We start from the raw sequence: 17,679 nt of genomic DNA on the forward strand, positions 1-17,679 counted from the left end.
TATGTTCTCGAATTCTGATTATTTTCAAGTAAACTATCGCTTTCATCCTCTTAACAATTAGTTCTTCTTGTTTTTGCAATTCTTCTAGCTGAGAGCCTTATAGAATATTAATTTTGCTTTTGATTTTCTGTATAGGATTGCTGTTAAACATTCCACAATCTCTTGGGTGCACAACGGTTCCCCGCATTCTGGCAAAATTTCCACACAGAACTTCCAGTTTACGACTTTACCAAATGAATGGTCGTTAAATATAGTTATTCCTTTAATTTTAAGTTCTGAAAATGCCTTTCTGTTGCTAGATGAAAATGTCACCCAATTAGATACAGTGCAACTAAATCATACGTTCACTCGCATCGATTCCTGTTGCTCACCGAATTTTTCTGGTCTTCGTTTCTTAGTGAGGTGTTCTCTGGCGTCCCACAAGGGGGCAGCTTTGCAGCTCATTGAAGGCATTGAATCACACATGCAGCTTTAAGCTAGTCTGGTCTTAGTGGCGTGTTTTGGATAACAGATGTCTGGTCGCCATGTTTTTGTTGGTGATCCTTTATTGTGATACTGTGGCTAGAACATCTGAGGAATTGCTGCTTCCCGCTACCTTATGTTTATGTATTGGCATCTTATGAGTCGGCATAGTTGTAATTTCTGCTGCCTTGGTTGGTAGATGTTGTTAAGCCAGCATTCCTTATTTAACCACGGTTAGATGTAGAAACAAATGGTGAGCACCACATCTTGCAAATCTCCTGTCCTTTTACCTACACGGAGTTGCTGCAGTATCTCAGACACTTCATGTATTCTAGATGTTATTATAAGAAATTAAGGGAGTTCGATTTTAGACATACCACGAATTATTACTCTTTCAAATAAATGAAATGTAATTTATTTCCTTCGATTTTAAGTATAAAGGTGCTTGTTCATTCTTTAATTATTTAACGCATGCGGATAAAAGTGATATTCTTACTGAAAATAAATTTTATGTATTTACTCGATATAGTTGTTTTACTTTGCTTTCCTTGAGCAATTGTACTCTCGCCCGCACCACTGCACACGCATCTTTATGTGCGGCTGGCTGTACGATCTTTCCCCTAAAATTCTGGGGATTGACAAAAATGACCCCCTTTTATTATTTTTATTCCATTGTTTTCACATTTTTTCCCAGTTGGTAGCCGTTTCTGAAACTTTATTGCTCTTTCGCCGCCAAAGGACCCATAGACTGTCAGACAACAACGTAGTGTTTCAATTCAACTATACTGTTATTATTACATCGTAGATTTTCCATTGTTTGAGTATTTCAGTTCAGTTTTATCACAACTGTGCTCTGCAATAGTGCGAATATTGTGATTGCTACATCAGTATGGTCTGTCACAGTGTTCGACAACTATTTTTTTTTTCCGGCATGAATTAGTTCATTGTACGGAGTGGTCTGGCCTTGAGTGCAAGTAGTGGAACTCTCTGGCCCGAAAAAAAGAAACGGAACGTAGTTAAATGGCAACATAATAATTATTATCTTAATTATTTATCTTACTGTTTTGTGTAGTGACACAGCATGCCCAGATCCCCTAGTGAGTTGTGTGTGGTAAAAAAATGCAGCAATGCCCACAAAACTGAAACTACATCTGTCAACAAAACATTCCTCTCTATAGTGAAGACGTGAATTACTTTAGACGGTTGTTGTGTCGGAACAAAATAAGAAATAAGTGAAGCTCACGATTACATCGGCACGTGTTTCGTACAAAGTACAAGAAGGTGGCTGTAAGGCAGCCTAACTTATCGTAAAGATAAAAAAAAAAAACACACAATACCAGAAAGGTTTTCAATGCCCGTGCGTAAAGAAATGGTAAAAATAATCGTTGGTTCAGAAGCTGTAACTAAAATTTCAAAAATTCCTCTCTCTGCTTACACAATCAGCAGCCGTGTTAGCGACATGTCCAGTGACATCAAAGACATTTTGAAGGAGAGAATAAACACCAGTCGTAAGTTCTCATTTCTGATTCCAAGTCCATCGACATTGGCGGTCACGCTGAACTTCTTTCCTATTTAAGGTATGTTAATGGGGATGTAATTGCAAATATTTTTTTTTCCAAAGAACTATCCAAACGAGCAACCAGTGAAGAGATATTTCGTGTAGCTAACGAATATTTGGTCCGGATGAGCTAACGTGCTAGTGTTTACACCAATGGAGCTACTTCTATGACAGGCCAGTTGAAAGGATTCGTGAGTAAAGTACGCGGAGTAAATCCTAACTTATAAACCGACCATTGTCTCATTCACAGCGAAGCCACTGTTAGTCCGCCTTGCAATATCCTCTGAAAATTGTGGAGGACGAAGTAGTAAAAGACATCAGCTTCATCGAACTGCGGTGCCTACAAATGCGCCATTTTAACTTGTAGTGTGAAGAATTTGGATCAGAGCACACTGCATTTCTGTGTACAGAAGTACGATTGTTAACTCGAGGTAAAATGTTAATGCAATCATTTGAGCTTAGAGACGAGGAGGCACTTGCATTTGTGGCTGTTGAGGGGCATAAGTATATGGATTTATTTGCAGACAATGGATGAGTATCTAAGATGACGTGTCTTTCGGGCATTTTAGTGCACTTAACTAAATTAACGAGAAAAATGCAAAACGAAAACGAAAATATTCTAACTAGTATGGTTAATATTCAAGGATTTATTAAAAAGTTAAATTTGTGGATACAGGCAATTGAAAATGCGTCACGTGATATGTTCCTAACTGTATGACCCCATACTGACCGTAACAAGGTGTTGATGGGCTTAATTAAAGAGCACGTTCTTTTCTTGGAGCAGAATTTCAAAAAATATTTTGGAGAGAGTTCTGAAGATTTTGACAAGGTTCGCGATCCATTCGTGGATTCGAAACATTTTTCGAAAATTAAAGTTTAGGCTTAAAATAGGAACGAGCAGATTTGAAAGCAGGCAAAAAACTGAAATAAAAATTTTTCTACGTGCCTCTGGATGCATTTTTGTTGTCAATAAGCAGTGAATACGGGCTACCTCCCAATTCACAATTAATGTGCTGTTACCATTTTCAAATGGTTCAAATGGTTCAAATGGCTCTGAGCACTATGGGACTTAACATCTGTGGTCATCAGTCCCCTAGAACTTAGAACTACTAAAACCTAACTAACCTAAGGACATCACACACATCCATGCCCGTATACCATTTTCATTCAGTAACATTAACATATTTGTGTGAAATGGGCTTCTCGGCGTTGACCCAAACTGAAATGTCAAAGAGAGAGAGAGGGGGGGGGGGAGGGGGGCACTCAGATATATCGATGAAGAATTGAGAATTGCTTTGTCAACGATTCCGCCAGGAATCAGTTGCTATTGTGCAGTTAAGCATGCTGAAGTATCACTTTGAAAGTACGAGGAGAGTTATTTCCTTTAAAATTCGTATTAGAAAAGTCTCTTTTCTACAGTGAATTAACTTAAAATACAGAGGCCACGAAACAGGTTTCATAAAAATAAAAGTTTTTTTTATTTATTTATTTTTTTTCGAGAAGACATTCATCGACGAACAGGAAACAGTATTCTGCGATCATGTTAATATTTGGGTAGCGGCATACGCCGTTCAGTAAGGACGAGTTCTTAAACCTAGAGTACAAATATTCAGAGCACCTGAAAATAAAGCAAAGTTTCAGTAAGAAAAAAGTAAAACAGCTAAAGACTTTTACTGTCATTCTACGAAAAGACATGAAGACCTAAGACTAAGGACAACTGAATCCACGAGTTTGCAGCGAGCAGCAGACTTCATCAAGGACATTATTCCACAGTCTAGGTGAACTGATGGACAGGTTCAATATTATGACCATTTATGATCCAATTACAATTTTTCCTAACAAATATGACTTCTCTACGCATAACAATTTCATGTCCGATACAACTGTGCAAAACTTTAAAAGACCAACATGAAAAAAGTGGAAGAATATTTTTAAAAACCAGCGAAAATTTAAAGTTATGACGTCGAGTTTCAAAATCCAATTTAGCAACGAGTCAGAGTATGGTTTAGTGTGAAAAATGTCCTAATGCAAGCTAAAGAAAATATAATTTAGAAAATATTTACGTTTCCTGTACTACCCGACGCTCACCCGCATTAAATATTGCAGAGAGAGAGAGTGAGTTTCTGAACATGTTTTCGCTGATATTACTTGTTATTCATTTCATCCCGCTGGCTTCATTAAATTAATTCCTACGAATTTAATGCTTACGGCACGATCCTCCTCGAAATCCGTTTCAAAATGGTATTCTACCACCAAATCCCCCACTGGACAATCCCTATCTGTATTGTTCGAAAATCTCAAGTAAAAAAAGTTGGTGGCAATCTAACATCGATTCACGACTGTAAATATACCGGGTGATCAAAAAGTCAGTATAAATTTGAAAACTGAATAAATCGCGGAATAATGTAGATAGAGAGGTACAAATTGCACACATGCTTGGAATGACATGCGGTTTTATTAGAACCAAAAAAATACAAAAGTTCGAAAAATGTCCTGATCAGAACAGCAATAATTAGCATAACAAAGTAAGACAAAGCAAAGATGATGTGCTTTACAGGAAATGCTCAATATGTCCACCATCATTCCTCAACAATACCTGTAGTCGAGGAATAATGTTGTGAACAGCATTGTAAAGCATGTTCGGAGTTATGGTGAGTCATTGGCGTCGGATGTTGTCTTTCAGCATCCCTAGAGATGTCGGTCGATCACGATACACTTGCGACTTCAGGTAACCCCAAAGCCAATAATCGCACGGACTGAGGTCTGGGGACCTGGGAGGCCAAGCATGACGGAAGTGGTGGCTGAGCACACGATCATCACCAAACGACGCGCGCAAGAGATCTTTCACGCGTCTAGCAATTTTTTTTTGTTCTGTTAAAACCCCATGTCGTTCCAAGCATGTGTGACAATTTTTACCTCACTACCTACATTATTCCGTGGTTTATTAATTTTTCAAATTTATACTGACTTTTTGATCACCCGGTACTCAGATAGTCCGCCGGTTAAGGTGGATGCCTGCGAAAAGCACGAAATCAGGGTCGGAATCCTGGTAAAACAAAAATTTTTAATGGTTGTAACTTCACACATTACGCTGGGTTTTTTAATTTCGCTAATATTATTTCATTTCTGAGGATCTTCACTGATTTCAACCCCATTTTCCTCCATCCATATTATGACATGGAGTTTATTTTTTGGTATAAGTTAAATTGTTTGACACACGTTTTCATTTTTATTTGAATGTCTTAAAACGTATTGAGGTCGTAAATATTGTGTCCAAGTTCATTTCGAAATAAAGATGTTGTCATTTGTTTAGCCATGGCCCCGAGGAGACGCGATCAATATGACTAAGTATTCTTCGCGATATACCTGTAGTCTCATTCATGCAGTTAACGTGTCTAATTACTCTTCATAGGTTGTTATACACTGACGGGAAAAAAGTCGCAACACCAAAAAATAATCAAAGCAGGATAATGAAACTTTGGCAACAGGTTTGTCAAGGTAATACATTTAAGTAGGAGAGGCCGTTAGCTATATAGCCGGCCGCTGTGGCCGAGCGGTTCTAGGCCCTTCAGTCCGGAACCGCGCTGCTGCTGCGGTCGCAGGTTCGAATCTTGCCTCGGGCGTGGATGTGTGTGATGTCGTTAGGTTTAAGTAGTTCTAAGTCTAGGGGACTGATGACCTCAAATGTTAAGTCCCATAGTGCTTAGAGCCATTTGAACCATTTTTTATATTTAAGTGATTAACACTGGGAGATCACAGGTTAATGTTAGCGGGAGATAAGCCATTGCAAATATGAAATACTGGTACCTTAATAACCCGTGTAACAGCCAGAATGTTGAATGCAAGCGTGTCCGAAATGTTTTGACAGGTGCCGAATGTCAATTTGTGAGATGGAGTTCCTTGTCTGTTGGATTGGTCAATACATGGTCGGTTAACGCTGTTTGTGGACGACGCTTGAACTGTCGTCCGATGATGTCCCATATGTGCTCGATTGGAGACAGATATGGTGATGGTGCAGGTCAAGACAACAACTCGACACTCTATAGAGCATGTTGTGTCCCAGTAACGGTATGTGGGAGAGTATTATATTGTTGTAAAACACCCCCTGGAATGCTGTTCATGAATGGCAGCACAAGTCGAATCACCAGACTGACATGCAGATCTGCAGTCAGGGTGCGTAGGATAAACACGAGAGAGCTTCTGCTGTCGTACGATATCGCACCCTAGGCCATAACCCCAGGTGTAGATCCAGTGCGTCTAGAATGCAAACACATTGGCTGCAGGCCCTCTTCTAGCCGCATCCTGACCAAATGGGCTCTCGTTTAACACCACTGAAGTCGTAAGTGGCGGTGGTTCGGGGTAATGGAATGCACGCTACAGAGCGTCTGGCTCGAAGTCGTCCTCGAAGCAACCGACTTGTAACAGTTCGTTATGTCACTGTGGTGCCAAATGCGACCTAAATTGCTGCTTTAGGTGCAGTGCAATGCGCCGAACACGATGGTCTTCCCTCTCGGTAGTGCCACGTGGTATTCCGGAGCCCGGTCTCCTTGCAACCGTACATTCTCGTGATCTCCGCTAACAGCAATCATGTACACTGTGCTACATTCCTGCTAACAAGGGGAGGCCGCCAATTGTGAAATTCAGATTCGATTCATACTGCGCATAATAAAAGCTCATGGCCAGAGGTGTAATGTGGCAAAGCACCAAGATGCACTTCTCAGCCGTTGTCGAGAAAATCGACAGTTAAAAGAAACCGTTGCGGTGAAATATTCTCTACGATTAATAGTTTTCTACAGCATCGTGGCGCAGCGGTAAGCGCTCGGGTTCGTAATCCGAAGGTCACCCGATCGAATCTCGCGCCATGCAACATTTTTTTATTATTAGCTTTTTGTAATTCAAATATATATATATATATATATATATATATATATATATATATATATATAAAGCTAATAATGAATTGCTTATGCATGTTGGTGAAGGCGGATCGCTCTCCAATTGTACCACCTCCATTTTTCCGTTTTTTTAACAGGGTGTACCAAAGCTCTCACGTCCGCACTGATTTTCGACGATGTTATAAGTTGCGCTAGGGACCGCATCTACCTTCTTTCGAAGTTGGCAGGGAACTACGCTGTTATGCGGCGGCTCGTTTCGGCCCATTCAACATCTGTCCTTCAAGTGTAACGAGCGAGTAACGGAGTTAATATTTCATACCCGCCACAGCAAATTTGTGTTCGTGGGGTTTCTATTCTAATTCGAACGTTTGACTTACGCTATACGTATTCGTTTCGGAATATCGTTTCTACGTCTTCCGTTAACTATACGTCGTTAACATTATGAAGACAATTAATAACATTTGTGAAATACAACTTTGTTTGCGGAAAACATAATGATGTTCGAAGTCGCCAGTTTTTCCACGACAAACGACTTTCAACAACTTATTATATGCGTAATTGTTGCTACTGATTGCCGGGAATATATATATATATGTGTGTGTGTGTGTGTGTGTGTGTACACATTTGAATTACAAAAAACAAATACTAAAAAAAAAAAGGGTTGCATGGCGCGAGATTCGATCCGGCGACCTTCGGATTACGAACCCGAAAACTTACCGCTGCCCCACGACGCTGTAGAAAATAATTAATCGTAGAGAGTATTTCACCGGAACGGTTTCTTTTAACTGTCGATTTTCTCGACAACGGCTGAGAAGTGCATCTTGGTGCTTTGCCACATTACACCTCTGGCCATGAGCTTTTATTATGCGCAGTATGAATTCAATCTGAATTTCACAATTGGCGGCCTCCCCTTGCAAGTCTTTCTGCAATATCGCAGAAGGAATAATGCACCCCTATTTCACTACCTCGTTCAAACTCAATGCTGTGTTAACAAAGGGGTCTTTGTCGCCTTGACGATAAACTTCACTAACGTCAACGTACCACCTCCCGTCCCAAAGGTAACTAACTCTTATGATTGTTACAGCGTGTATTTAAAGCGAACCTGCGATGCATCCTCATAGCGACGCTACTAGCACGACTCATGCGACTGCTGCGGAATTTGAATAGCTTTCATCTTTCAGATGTAGCAACACCTCTAACAACTTTCCTCTATGTCGGACAACTCCGTCTTGGTGTCACGATTTTTTTCCGTCAGTGTATTTCACATGTGCGTTTGAAATAACTGATTAATAATATATGAGTGAATATGAATTACTTTCTCCAATAAAAACGCTGCTCTGCTACGTAATCGCCCAATCTTTTATTCACATCCACAGCTACGTACATACTCTGCTAACAACTGTGAAGAGCAGTACAATGGTTACTTAGTATTCTACCAGGTGTTAGAGCTTGTTCCCTTTCCAACCACGAGTAGAACATGGGAAGAATGACTGCTTAAATGCTTCTGTGCGCTGTATTTCCTTTAACTGGCCTAATCTAATAATTATGGAATTATCACTTGAGCAAACACAGATTGTTCTGTTTAACTCCCAAAGATGTTTCTGTCCAGTTTCAGCGTGTTCACGTATTTTCTGTCAAATAACATGTAAAGAAATTTTCCATTATAATAAATATAGTTTTGAGTTACGGTATTCAGATTTATTAAATTATTTATAGAAAAAATATCGTAGTTTCACATAATTTTTTATGTGGCTACCTGACATAGTATAGCTGATATTTTGTTCCACGTTGTCATCCGCAATTGATTAGGATTTTTCACTATTATATGACGCACATTTATTAAAATGTTAGGCCTCAAGCGAAACTACTGCTTTTTTCCTGCGTTGCTAATATTAGAATATAGCACTGTCATTATATTCAACTGTCAATAACTACTTTTTTGTTATTTTATTTCCGTTTGCTACGTTAAAGTAACAAATTTAGAAAATGTTGCGGTTGCATGTTGATTATAAACGAACTATGTAAGTTGGTGAGCAGTAGGGTAGAGCCTGTGTATTTGAATTGAGTGTGTTTACTCTCTGTTGGTTCCAATTTTCTATTTCTCTACAGGATGGAGTGTGTGTGTGTGTGTGTGTGTGTGTGTGTGTGTGTGTGTGAGAGAGAGAGAGAGAGAGAGAGAGGGGGGGGGGGGGGAGAGCGCTGAGAATGGGGCTCTATTGTAGAGCGCTGTGTATTGATTATGTCCTCATATTGTGGCTTGTGGTATAGGGTAATTTTTTCTGTTGTAAGTTTCTGTGTGGGATTGTTGCTGCATTTAACAATTTTTAGGTTGGTCTTTATGTCTTTTGGTGCTTGCCGCCTACCCATAAAGAAATGTGCAACTGCTACTGTCAGTCGTAATTACCCTCTTTGTCATAGTTGCATCTAATCCTGAAATTTTTGCCTTTGTGTCCACTAAAAACTGAGTTACAGTCTTCACATGTGAGTTGACAGATTCGAAATGTGTTGTGTTTTTCTGTGCTAGTGTTGGTTGTCTTCACTCTCTTTTGTAAAGACTTGGCCACCCTGTCGGCTATTTTCAGTCTTTGTTGATTCTTTCGACATGCTGCCAGTCGTGTACGATACTTAATTGTTGTCGCAGAGCGTGTGCTATTTGCTTGCGATTGTGGATGTTTGTACGTTCCCAGATGGCCTTGGCTGTCGTCACATCTCGTACAGGATTTGGGCAGGTGCGCTGGCCGCAGATCGAATAATACGTAGATACACTTCTAAAATACACAACTGGTCTGATTGGAATGTCCTGCTTATGAATTTTGTTATTCCTTGTAAAGCTGGTGCGTTGGGATTCTTTTGTTTTAGCAGTTTCATTTCCTGTTTTGTGAATAAGTGTGAATTTTTTTTAAAATTCCTGTGTATTTTCCTTTATCTTTGTGTTGAGCCACTGGTTAACTTCATTCTGCTGCTGTCTCCTAGAAATTTTACAGACTTGTGACTGTATTATTCCTGTTTCGTTACGACTATAGGGCTCCCACTTCGGCTATTGTGATAAGGGCATGTTCTTTCCAAATTTATCTCTTATTTTAATGTACACTTTTTCTCCTTCATTTTTGTTTCCTGGCTTAATGTTAGTTTTTCCCTTATTATACACCTTATTTCCTTTGCCTTTAGTTCGCTTGTTACCCTATCTTTTTTATTGTGTATTCATTTTCTGTTATCAGATACTTCACTGTCTTGTATGTAACTTGTGTGTTGACGCTGCACTTAGGTACTCTTCCGAACAGGCTTAGTTCTCGGAAAGCATGTCAAGAAACTAAAACTGAACATTCTCATTCCGTTCGTGTTTATTATGTATTCACTTCCTGTTATCAGATTCTCCAATATCTTGTTTGTAGCCTGTGTGTTGATACTGTATTTAGCTCCTATTTCTAACAGGATTAGTTCATTTGAAGAGATATCATCTTTCAGACAAGAACTACTGTAGTTTTAAAGAAAGTAATTAGTCTTTGCATCACCTGAAAATATTACATAGACCTGCTTCAATATTTGTGCAGCTCGAGATTTTGTGCCCTTTGACTAACACGTCAGTGAATTGGAATTGTATAACTCATACAAATATCTGAGTGTAGCTGTAAGAATATGGTATCACAAGATCACACAGACTAAGTGTGGTGTCACCGCCAGACACCACACTTGCTAGGTGGTAGCCTTTAAATCGGCCGCGGTCCGTTATTATACTTCGGACCCGCGTGTCGCCACAGTGATTGCAGACCGAGCGCCGCCACACGGCAGGTCTAGTGTAGAGACTCCCTAGCACTTGCCCCAGTTGTACAGCCGACGTTGCTAGCGATGGTTCACTGTCTACATACGCCCTCATTTGCCGAGACTACAGTTTAGCATAGCCTTCAGCTACGTCATTTGCTACGACCTAGCAAGGCGCCATGTTCAGTTACTATTCTGAACAGATAATATTGTGAATCATATACCGTCAAGAGCGACGTTCATCATTGATGGATTAAAGTTAAGTATCAAACTAATTACGTCCGCTTTCTGAATTCTAATTCCTTGTCATGTTCCAGACCTCACGTCAGTATAGTCCTTCCCTCCTCACGCCAGCCTGCGCGAGCTAAAACGCATGCATTTCGGCCTCCACTCGTAACACCGTGTTGGCTCTTCTGCCAACACAACATTAAGTATGGATAAATCAGGTGACAAATCTTGGTTCACTGGTAGGATAATAGGGAAATGCAATCAGCCTGCAAACGAGATTGCTTGTAAAACACACGTACGACACATTTTAGAATATTACTCAACGGTGTGAGACATGTAGCAGATAGGAGTAATGAAGGATATTGAATACACACTAGGAATACCAGCACGAATGGTCACAGGTTTCCTTTAACGCTGAGAGAGTGACATGTAAATGTTGAAGAAACTGAACAGGTAGGCACATGAAGAAAGACACAAACTATCTCAAAAAAGCCAACTTACAGTGTTTTAAGAACCAACAATAAGTGGCGACTAGGAGTTTCGTGCAATCCCCTAAACATTGTTCTCCTTGGGATCGCAAAAACAAGATTAGAGTAATTACTGCATGCTACAAGGCGTTAAACAGACATGCTTCACATACATGAATGGAATAGGAAGAAGCCCCAATAACTGGTACAACAGGAAGTGCCCACTGCTACGCATTTCAGTGACGTTTGCAGAACATGGACGTAGAAGCAAAACAGGAGGAGTTCCAATACATTGCCTGGCATATGCCGTTCAAGAAATCCTCAATATGATTGTACCCTTTTTAATGATCATTGATATAGTACCAAGTAAAGTTCTTTTTGCAATTCTAGATATACCGCATCAGTCTGACTGCACTGATCCGTGGCTTTCACGGCATCATTATGCTTCAAACAGTTAGGACATTAAGTGAGTTGGGCGTGCGTCCTGTATTATAGGTGCTGAGGTGGCTGCGTCGAGGGATCTCAGAGGAACAGGTGGAGCACGAGATGGCACGCATTCAGGCATCGCTGGCCGGAGACAAAGAAGGTGGCACGGGACGCGTCACCCTCAAGGAGCTCTGCTGCAGGGCCTCGCTCAGGGGCTTCGCCAATGCCATCAACCTAGGCACCAACCTGCAGCTCTGTGGTTCCTTCGCTGTGCTCAACTATGCCGTCATCATGTTCGATGAGGCTGGAGGATCCGTACCCTCCGAGATGGCAACAATCATCTTAGGTGCTTTGCAGGTACGTTATTGCTTCAGAGCTCAGCAGCCTCCATGTCAAGCGTTTTGATTGGATTCACGGTTTTCTCAGTCTTTTCTTATCTCGTACCTCGTGGCTGTTATTTTCATCTCTACAATTACAACTACACCAGACACCCTCTGTAATGTGTTACGCACAACCCAGCCTTTTGGAGCTCTAGTGGCTCAACTAGGGTATATCAGCCCAAGAGTATGCACTGGGTGCCGTTTCCACGCTGATAAGTAAAAAATAAGGTGAAGGTAGGAGAAAAAGGGAATGAAGGAGGAGAAGCGAGAGAAAGAGGAACGGGAATATAAATAAGGAAAGAAAAGGTAAGGAATGGTCTGAAGTTCATTAAAATAGTGAGGGAACGGAAATGCATGGAAAGGATTCATGAAGAGATTTAAATTCGACCCTGTGGAGCTACACTTCAGTAAGTCCTGTTACTACTCGATACATAGACCGTCTTTTCGCGTTTCCTTTGGTTGCAGTATGGGGCCACTTTCATTATACGAAGAGAGCAACACAGCAAAAGCGTGAAGAGCGTATAGGACTTCTAAAATAAAAATAAAAATATTAAAATAAAAAAAATGTTTCCGCAGGAATTGGTCAAAACAAAAAAATGACTATAATTTTACGTCCACAGACCAGTTTGTGTTGAGATAGGGACCTGTGGTGTGCTTACTGTAAGACCTTCGGTACACACACCATCAGATTGGTTGACTTGTCGCTCTAACGAAGTAGGCGAGTGTCAGCAATATGTCTCGTGGTCCTATGGTGGCGTGTTTATCTTCTGCCGTTAGGTCAGACGATAGAAATGACACTTGCACGCTTAGAGTAGCAGATTGACAGTGACCAACTTTAAACAGAACTTGATTAATTTTCACACACATTTATTAAAATAATAAAAATCATAGATATTACATAACTTGATTCTGGATGCTGTTTACAATTGACAATCTGAAGTTCCTTTGGTCTTGGTACGTTAATCTTATTCTCACATATCTCTGATACTTGACAAAGTGTCTATACATTTCTCTACATGGCTATGTACAGGAATAAGATAACATTATAGGCGCAGACTGAAACTCGACTATAGACTGATGTAGACTAATGCAGACTGACTAGTCGGAGGTCTGTACACTCGTTATAATACCTCGAGCGTTCAGGTATCACTGCGCGAGTGTGATTCGCGAGGAGAAAAGGTTCTACATTAGCAGCAATCTCATTGGCTGCGTTACATATTAATACGCGGATCGGCGGAAGCAGAATTTGGTCCGTCTCTAAGACAGCGCCATGTCGTATTGCGGAGACGGACGAGCGCTGCACGTGCGCTGTTGTGCTTAGCGGGGCGTGCTCTATTCGGAAATTTGTGTACGCGCTGACTACGCGGAACTACAGGGTGTTTCAAAAATGACCGGTATATTTGAAATGGCAATAAAAACTAAACGAGCAGCGATAGAAATACACCGTTTCTTGCAATATGCTTGGGACAACAGTACATTTTCAGGCGGACAAACTTTCGAAATTACAGTAGTTACAATTTTCAACAACAGATGGCGCTGCAAGTGATGTGAAAGATATAGAAGACAACGCAGTCTGTGGGTGCGCCATTCTGTACGTCGTCTTTCTGCTGTAAGCGTGTGCTGTTCACAACGTGCACGTGTGCTGTAGACAACATGGTTTATTCCTTAGAACAGAGGATTTTTCTGGTGTTGGAATTCCACCGCCTAGAACACAGTGTTGTTGCAACAAGACCAAGTTTTCAACGGAGGTTTAATGTAACCAAAGGACCGAAAAGCGCGATACAATAAAGGATCTGTTTGAAAAATTTCAACGGACTGGGAACGTGACGGATGAACGTGCTGGAAAGGTAGGGCGACCGCGTACGGCAACCACAGAGGGCAGCGCGCAGCTAGTGCAGCAGGTGATCCAACAGCGGCCTCGGGTTTCCGTTCGCCGTGTTGCAGCTGCGGTCCAAATGACGCCAACGTCCACGTATCGTCTCATGCGCCAGAGTTTACACCTCTATCCATACAAAATTCAAACGCGGCAACCCCTCAGCGCCGCTACCATTGCTGCACGAGAGACATTCGCTAACGATATAGTGCACAGGATTGATGACGGCGATATGCATGTGGGCAGCATTTGGTTTACTGACGAAGCTTATTTTTACCTCGACGGCTTCGTCAATAATCAGAACTGGCGCATATGGGGAACCGAAAAGCCCCATGTTGCAGTCCCATCGTCCCTGCATCCTCAAAAAGTACTGGTCTGGGCCGCCATTTCTTCCAAAGGAATCATTGGCCCATTTTTCCGATCCGAAACGATTACTGCATCACGCTATCTGGACATTCTTCGTGAATTTGTGGCGGTGCAAACTGCCTTAGACGACACTGCGAACACCTCGTGGTTTATGCAAGATGGTGCCCGGCCACATCGCACGGCCGACGTCTTTAATTTCCTGAATGAATATTTCGATGATCGTGTGATTGCTTTGGGCTATCCGAAACATACAGGAGGCGGCGTGGATTGGCCTCCCTATTCGCCAGACATGAACACCTGTGACTTCTTTCTGCGGGGACACTTGAAAGACCAGGTGTACCGCCAGAATCCAGAAACAATTGAACAGCTGAAGCAGTACATCTCATCTGCATGTGAAGCCATTCCGCCAGACACGTTGTCAAAGGTTTCGGGTAATTTCATTCAGAGACTACGCCATATTATTGCTACGCATGGTGGATATGTGGAAAATATCGTACTATAGAGTTTCCCAGATCGCAGCGCCATCTGTTGTTGAAAATTGTAACTACTGTAATTTCGAAAGTTTGTCTGCCTGAAAATGTACTGTTGTCCCAAGCATATTGCAACAAACGGTGTATTTCTATCGCTGCTCGTTTAGTTTTTATGGCCGTTTCAAATATGCCGGTCATTTTTTGAAACACCCTGTATATACACAACAGGACCAGTCTGTCTTTTCTCTCCCGTCTCTTACGTGGAAGCAGACACTACAGGGTAATTCATTTTACACACTTCTAGACGTTGTAGAGGGGACTTATCAGATGAAGTTTGACACAGGAAACAATGTCAGAAATGTCATTCAACGATGCTACAGAGAAAGTTACAGGCGCCGGCGCTTGTAAACGTGTGTATATACGGGGTGATTCCGTGGAGTACATGTACATGTACTGTACATGAAAACACGTACTACAACTGTTGTTTTTGAGATTGCAGGGCAGGTAACTTTCAGAGACGTTAGTATGGACCAAAACAAGGAAAAGTATCTAGTAAACATGAGTTCCAAAATGTACATTGTTCAAAAGAGATGTGTTTCATACTAGCGAAGATGAACAAATGCTCCTAGCTCCTCACGTGTACATTTTAGAATCCATGATTACTGGACATCTGTTCTAGTCTTGGCCCACACTACCACCTCTGAAAGTTGCATACCATACATTCTTAGTAGCAACAGTACCGGTATGTGTATTCCACTGTCAGGGGTATCAGAATGATTTTCGGTTGTAACTTTCGATTCACTCGTTTCCGGACCACACACCCTTACCTCAAATTGATACATTTACCCGTCTCCATTAACAATGAAAGTTTGTAGTATCATCAGAGAATCACCCCGTACACGGGGTGTTACAAAAAGGTACGGCCAAACTTTCAGGAAACATTCCTCACACACAAATAAAGAAAAGATGTTATGTGGACATGTGTCCGGAAACGCTTAATTTCCATGTTAGAGCTCATTTTAGTTTCGTCCACCTACGCTCAATGGAGCACGTTATCATGATTTCATACGGGATACTCTACCTGTGCTGCTAGAACATGTGCCTTTACAAGTACGACACAACATGTGGTTCATGCACGATGGAGCTCCTGCACATTTCAGTCGAAGTGTTCGTACGCTTCTCAACAACAGATTCGGTGACCGATGGATTGGTAGAGGCGGACCAATTCCATGGCCTCCATGCTCTCCTGACCTCAACCCTCTTGACTTTCATTTATGGGGGCATTTGGAAGCTCTTGTCTATGCAACCCCGAACCAAATGTAGAGACTCTTCGTGCTCGTATTGTGGACGTCTGTGATACAATACGCCATTCTCCAGGGCTGCATCAGCGCATCAGGGATTCCATGCGACGGAGGGTGGATGCATGTATCCTCGCTAACGGAGGGCATTTTGAACATTTCCTGTAACAAAGTGTTTGAAGTCACGCTGGTACGTTCTGTTGCTGTGTGTTTCCATTCCATGATTAATGTGATTTTAAGAAAAGTAATAAAATGAGCTCTAACATGGGAAGTAAGCGTTTCCGGACACATGTCCACATAACATATTTTCTTTCTTTGTGTGTGAGGAATGTTTCCTGAAAGTTTGGCCGTACCTTTTTGTAACACCCTGTATATGTACATCTACAGGCTCCTACGTTTTATAGCTTTGACGTTCTGTAGTGTCCTTGGATGACGTTTCTTGACATGGCTTACTGTGTAAAACTTGATCTACTTAGTCCCCTCTACAATCTCTAGAAGGGTGTAACATGAACTGTGAAACACCCTGTACACGCAGTATTGCGTGTGGTTACTATACATTCTGGCACATCCTTCAACCCTTCTTGGCAATGAATCACGCACTTCTTCAAATACACTGCTGGCCACCGTAAATGCAACACCCTGAAGGAAGCATCCGAATGAAGTGAAATTTACACCATGGGTTTGCAGCGATGAGATATGCAACTGATTAGAATTTCAGCGCAGACGCACATCACGCGCGCCTGTGGCGCCACCTCATAGCGCCATTTAAGGCTTGGCGATTTCGACGAGTGTACGTTCGGCACGTGTGTTTACCTTGTGGTTGTTTCACAAGACGATCAGTTATGCCTCGTAGACAACAGCGAACATCGTTTGATCAAGTATCCGAGTTCGACAGAGGAAGGATAGTGGCTTACCGAGATTGTGGATTATCATACAGAGAAATCGCTAGTCGTGTTGGACGAAACGAAACAACTGTAATGCGGATATGTGACCGTTGGATGCAGGAGGGTACGACGGACCGACGTGGTCGATCGCATTCACCTCGGTGCACCACTGCACGTGCTGATAGGCAAATTGTGCGCATGGCAGTGACGGATCGCTCAGTGACATCCCGAACCATAGCACAGCACATTGCGTCTGTAACGCATCATCCAGTGTCTGCGCGTACCATTCGACGCCGTTTACAGCAGAGTGGTCTGTCCGCAAGACGTCCATTGCTTCGTCTACCATTGACGCAGAACCACAGACGTCTCCGTCGCCAATGGTGTGATGACAGACGGATGTGGACGGCAGAATGGAATGACGTTGTCTTTACTGACGAGGCACGCTTCTGTCTGCAGCACCACGATGGTCGGATTCGAGTGTGGAGACACCGTGGAGAGAGGATGCTGGACAGCTGCATTATGCACCGCCACACTGGTCTTGCACCGAGTATTATGGTATGGGGCGGTATTGGATATTACTATCGCACGCCTCTAGTACGCATTGCCGGTACTT

The 17,679-nt window shown here is 41.9% G+C and overlaps 1 protein-coding gene across 1 annotated transcript in view; it reads left to right on the plus strand.

The window, feature by feature from the left end:
- LOC126195728 (facilitated trehalose transporter Tret1-like) overlaps window positions 1–17,679 on the plus strand; it is a 150,387-nt gene that overhangs the window by 122,971 nt on the left and 9,737 nt on the right. The window contains exon 5 of the mRNA XM_049934357.1: window positions 11,865–12,152. Coding sequence (XP_049790314.1) covers window positions 11,865–12,152 — 288 coding nt within the window. The remainder of the gene's footprint in view (window positions 1–11,864; window positions 12,153–17,679) is intronic.

This window comes from Schistocerca nitens, chromosome 7, assembly GCF_023898315.1.
Source record: "Schistocerca nitens isolate TAMUIC-IGC-003100 chromosome 7, iqSchNite1.1, whole genome shotgun sequence".
Lineage (NCBI taxonomy): Eukaryota > Metazoa > Arthropoda > Insecta > Orthoptera > Acrididae > Schistocerca > Schistocerca nitens.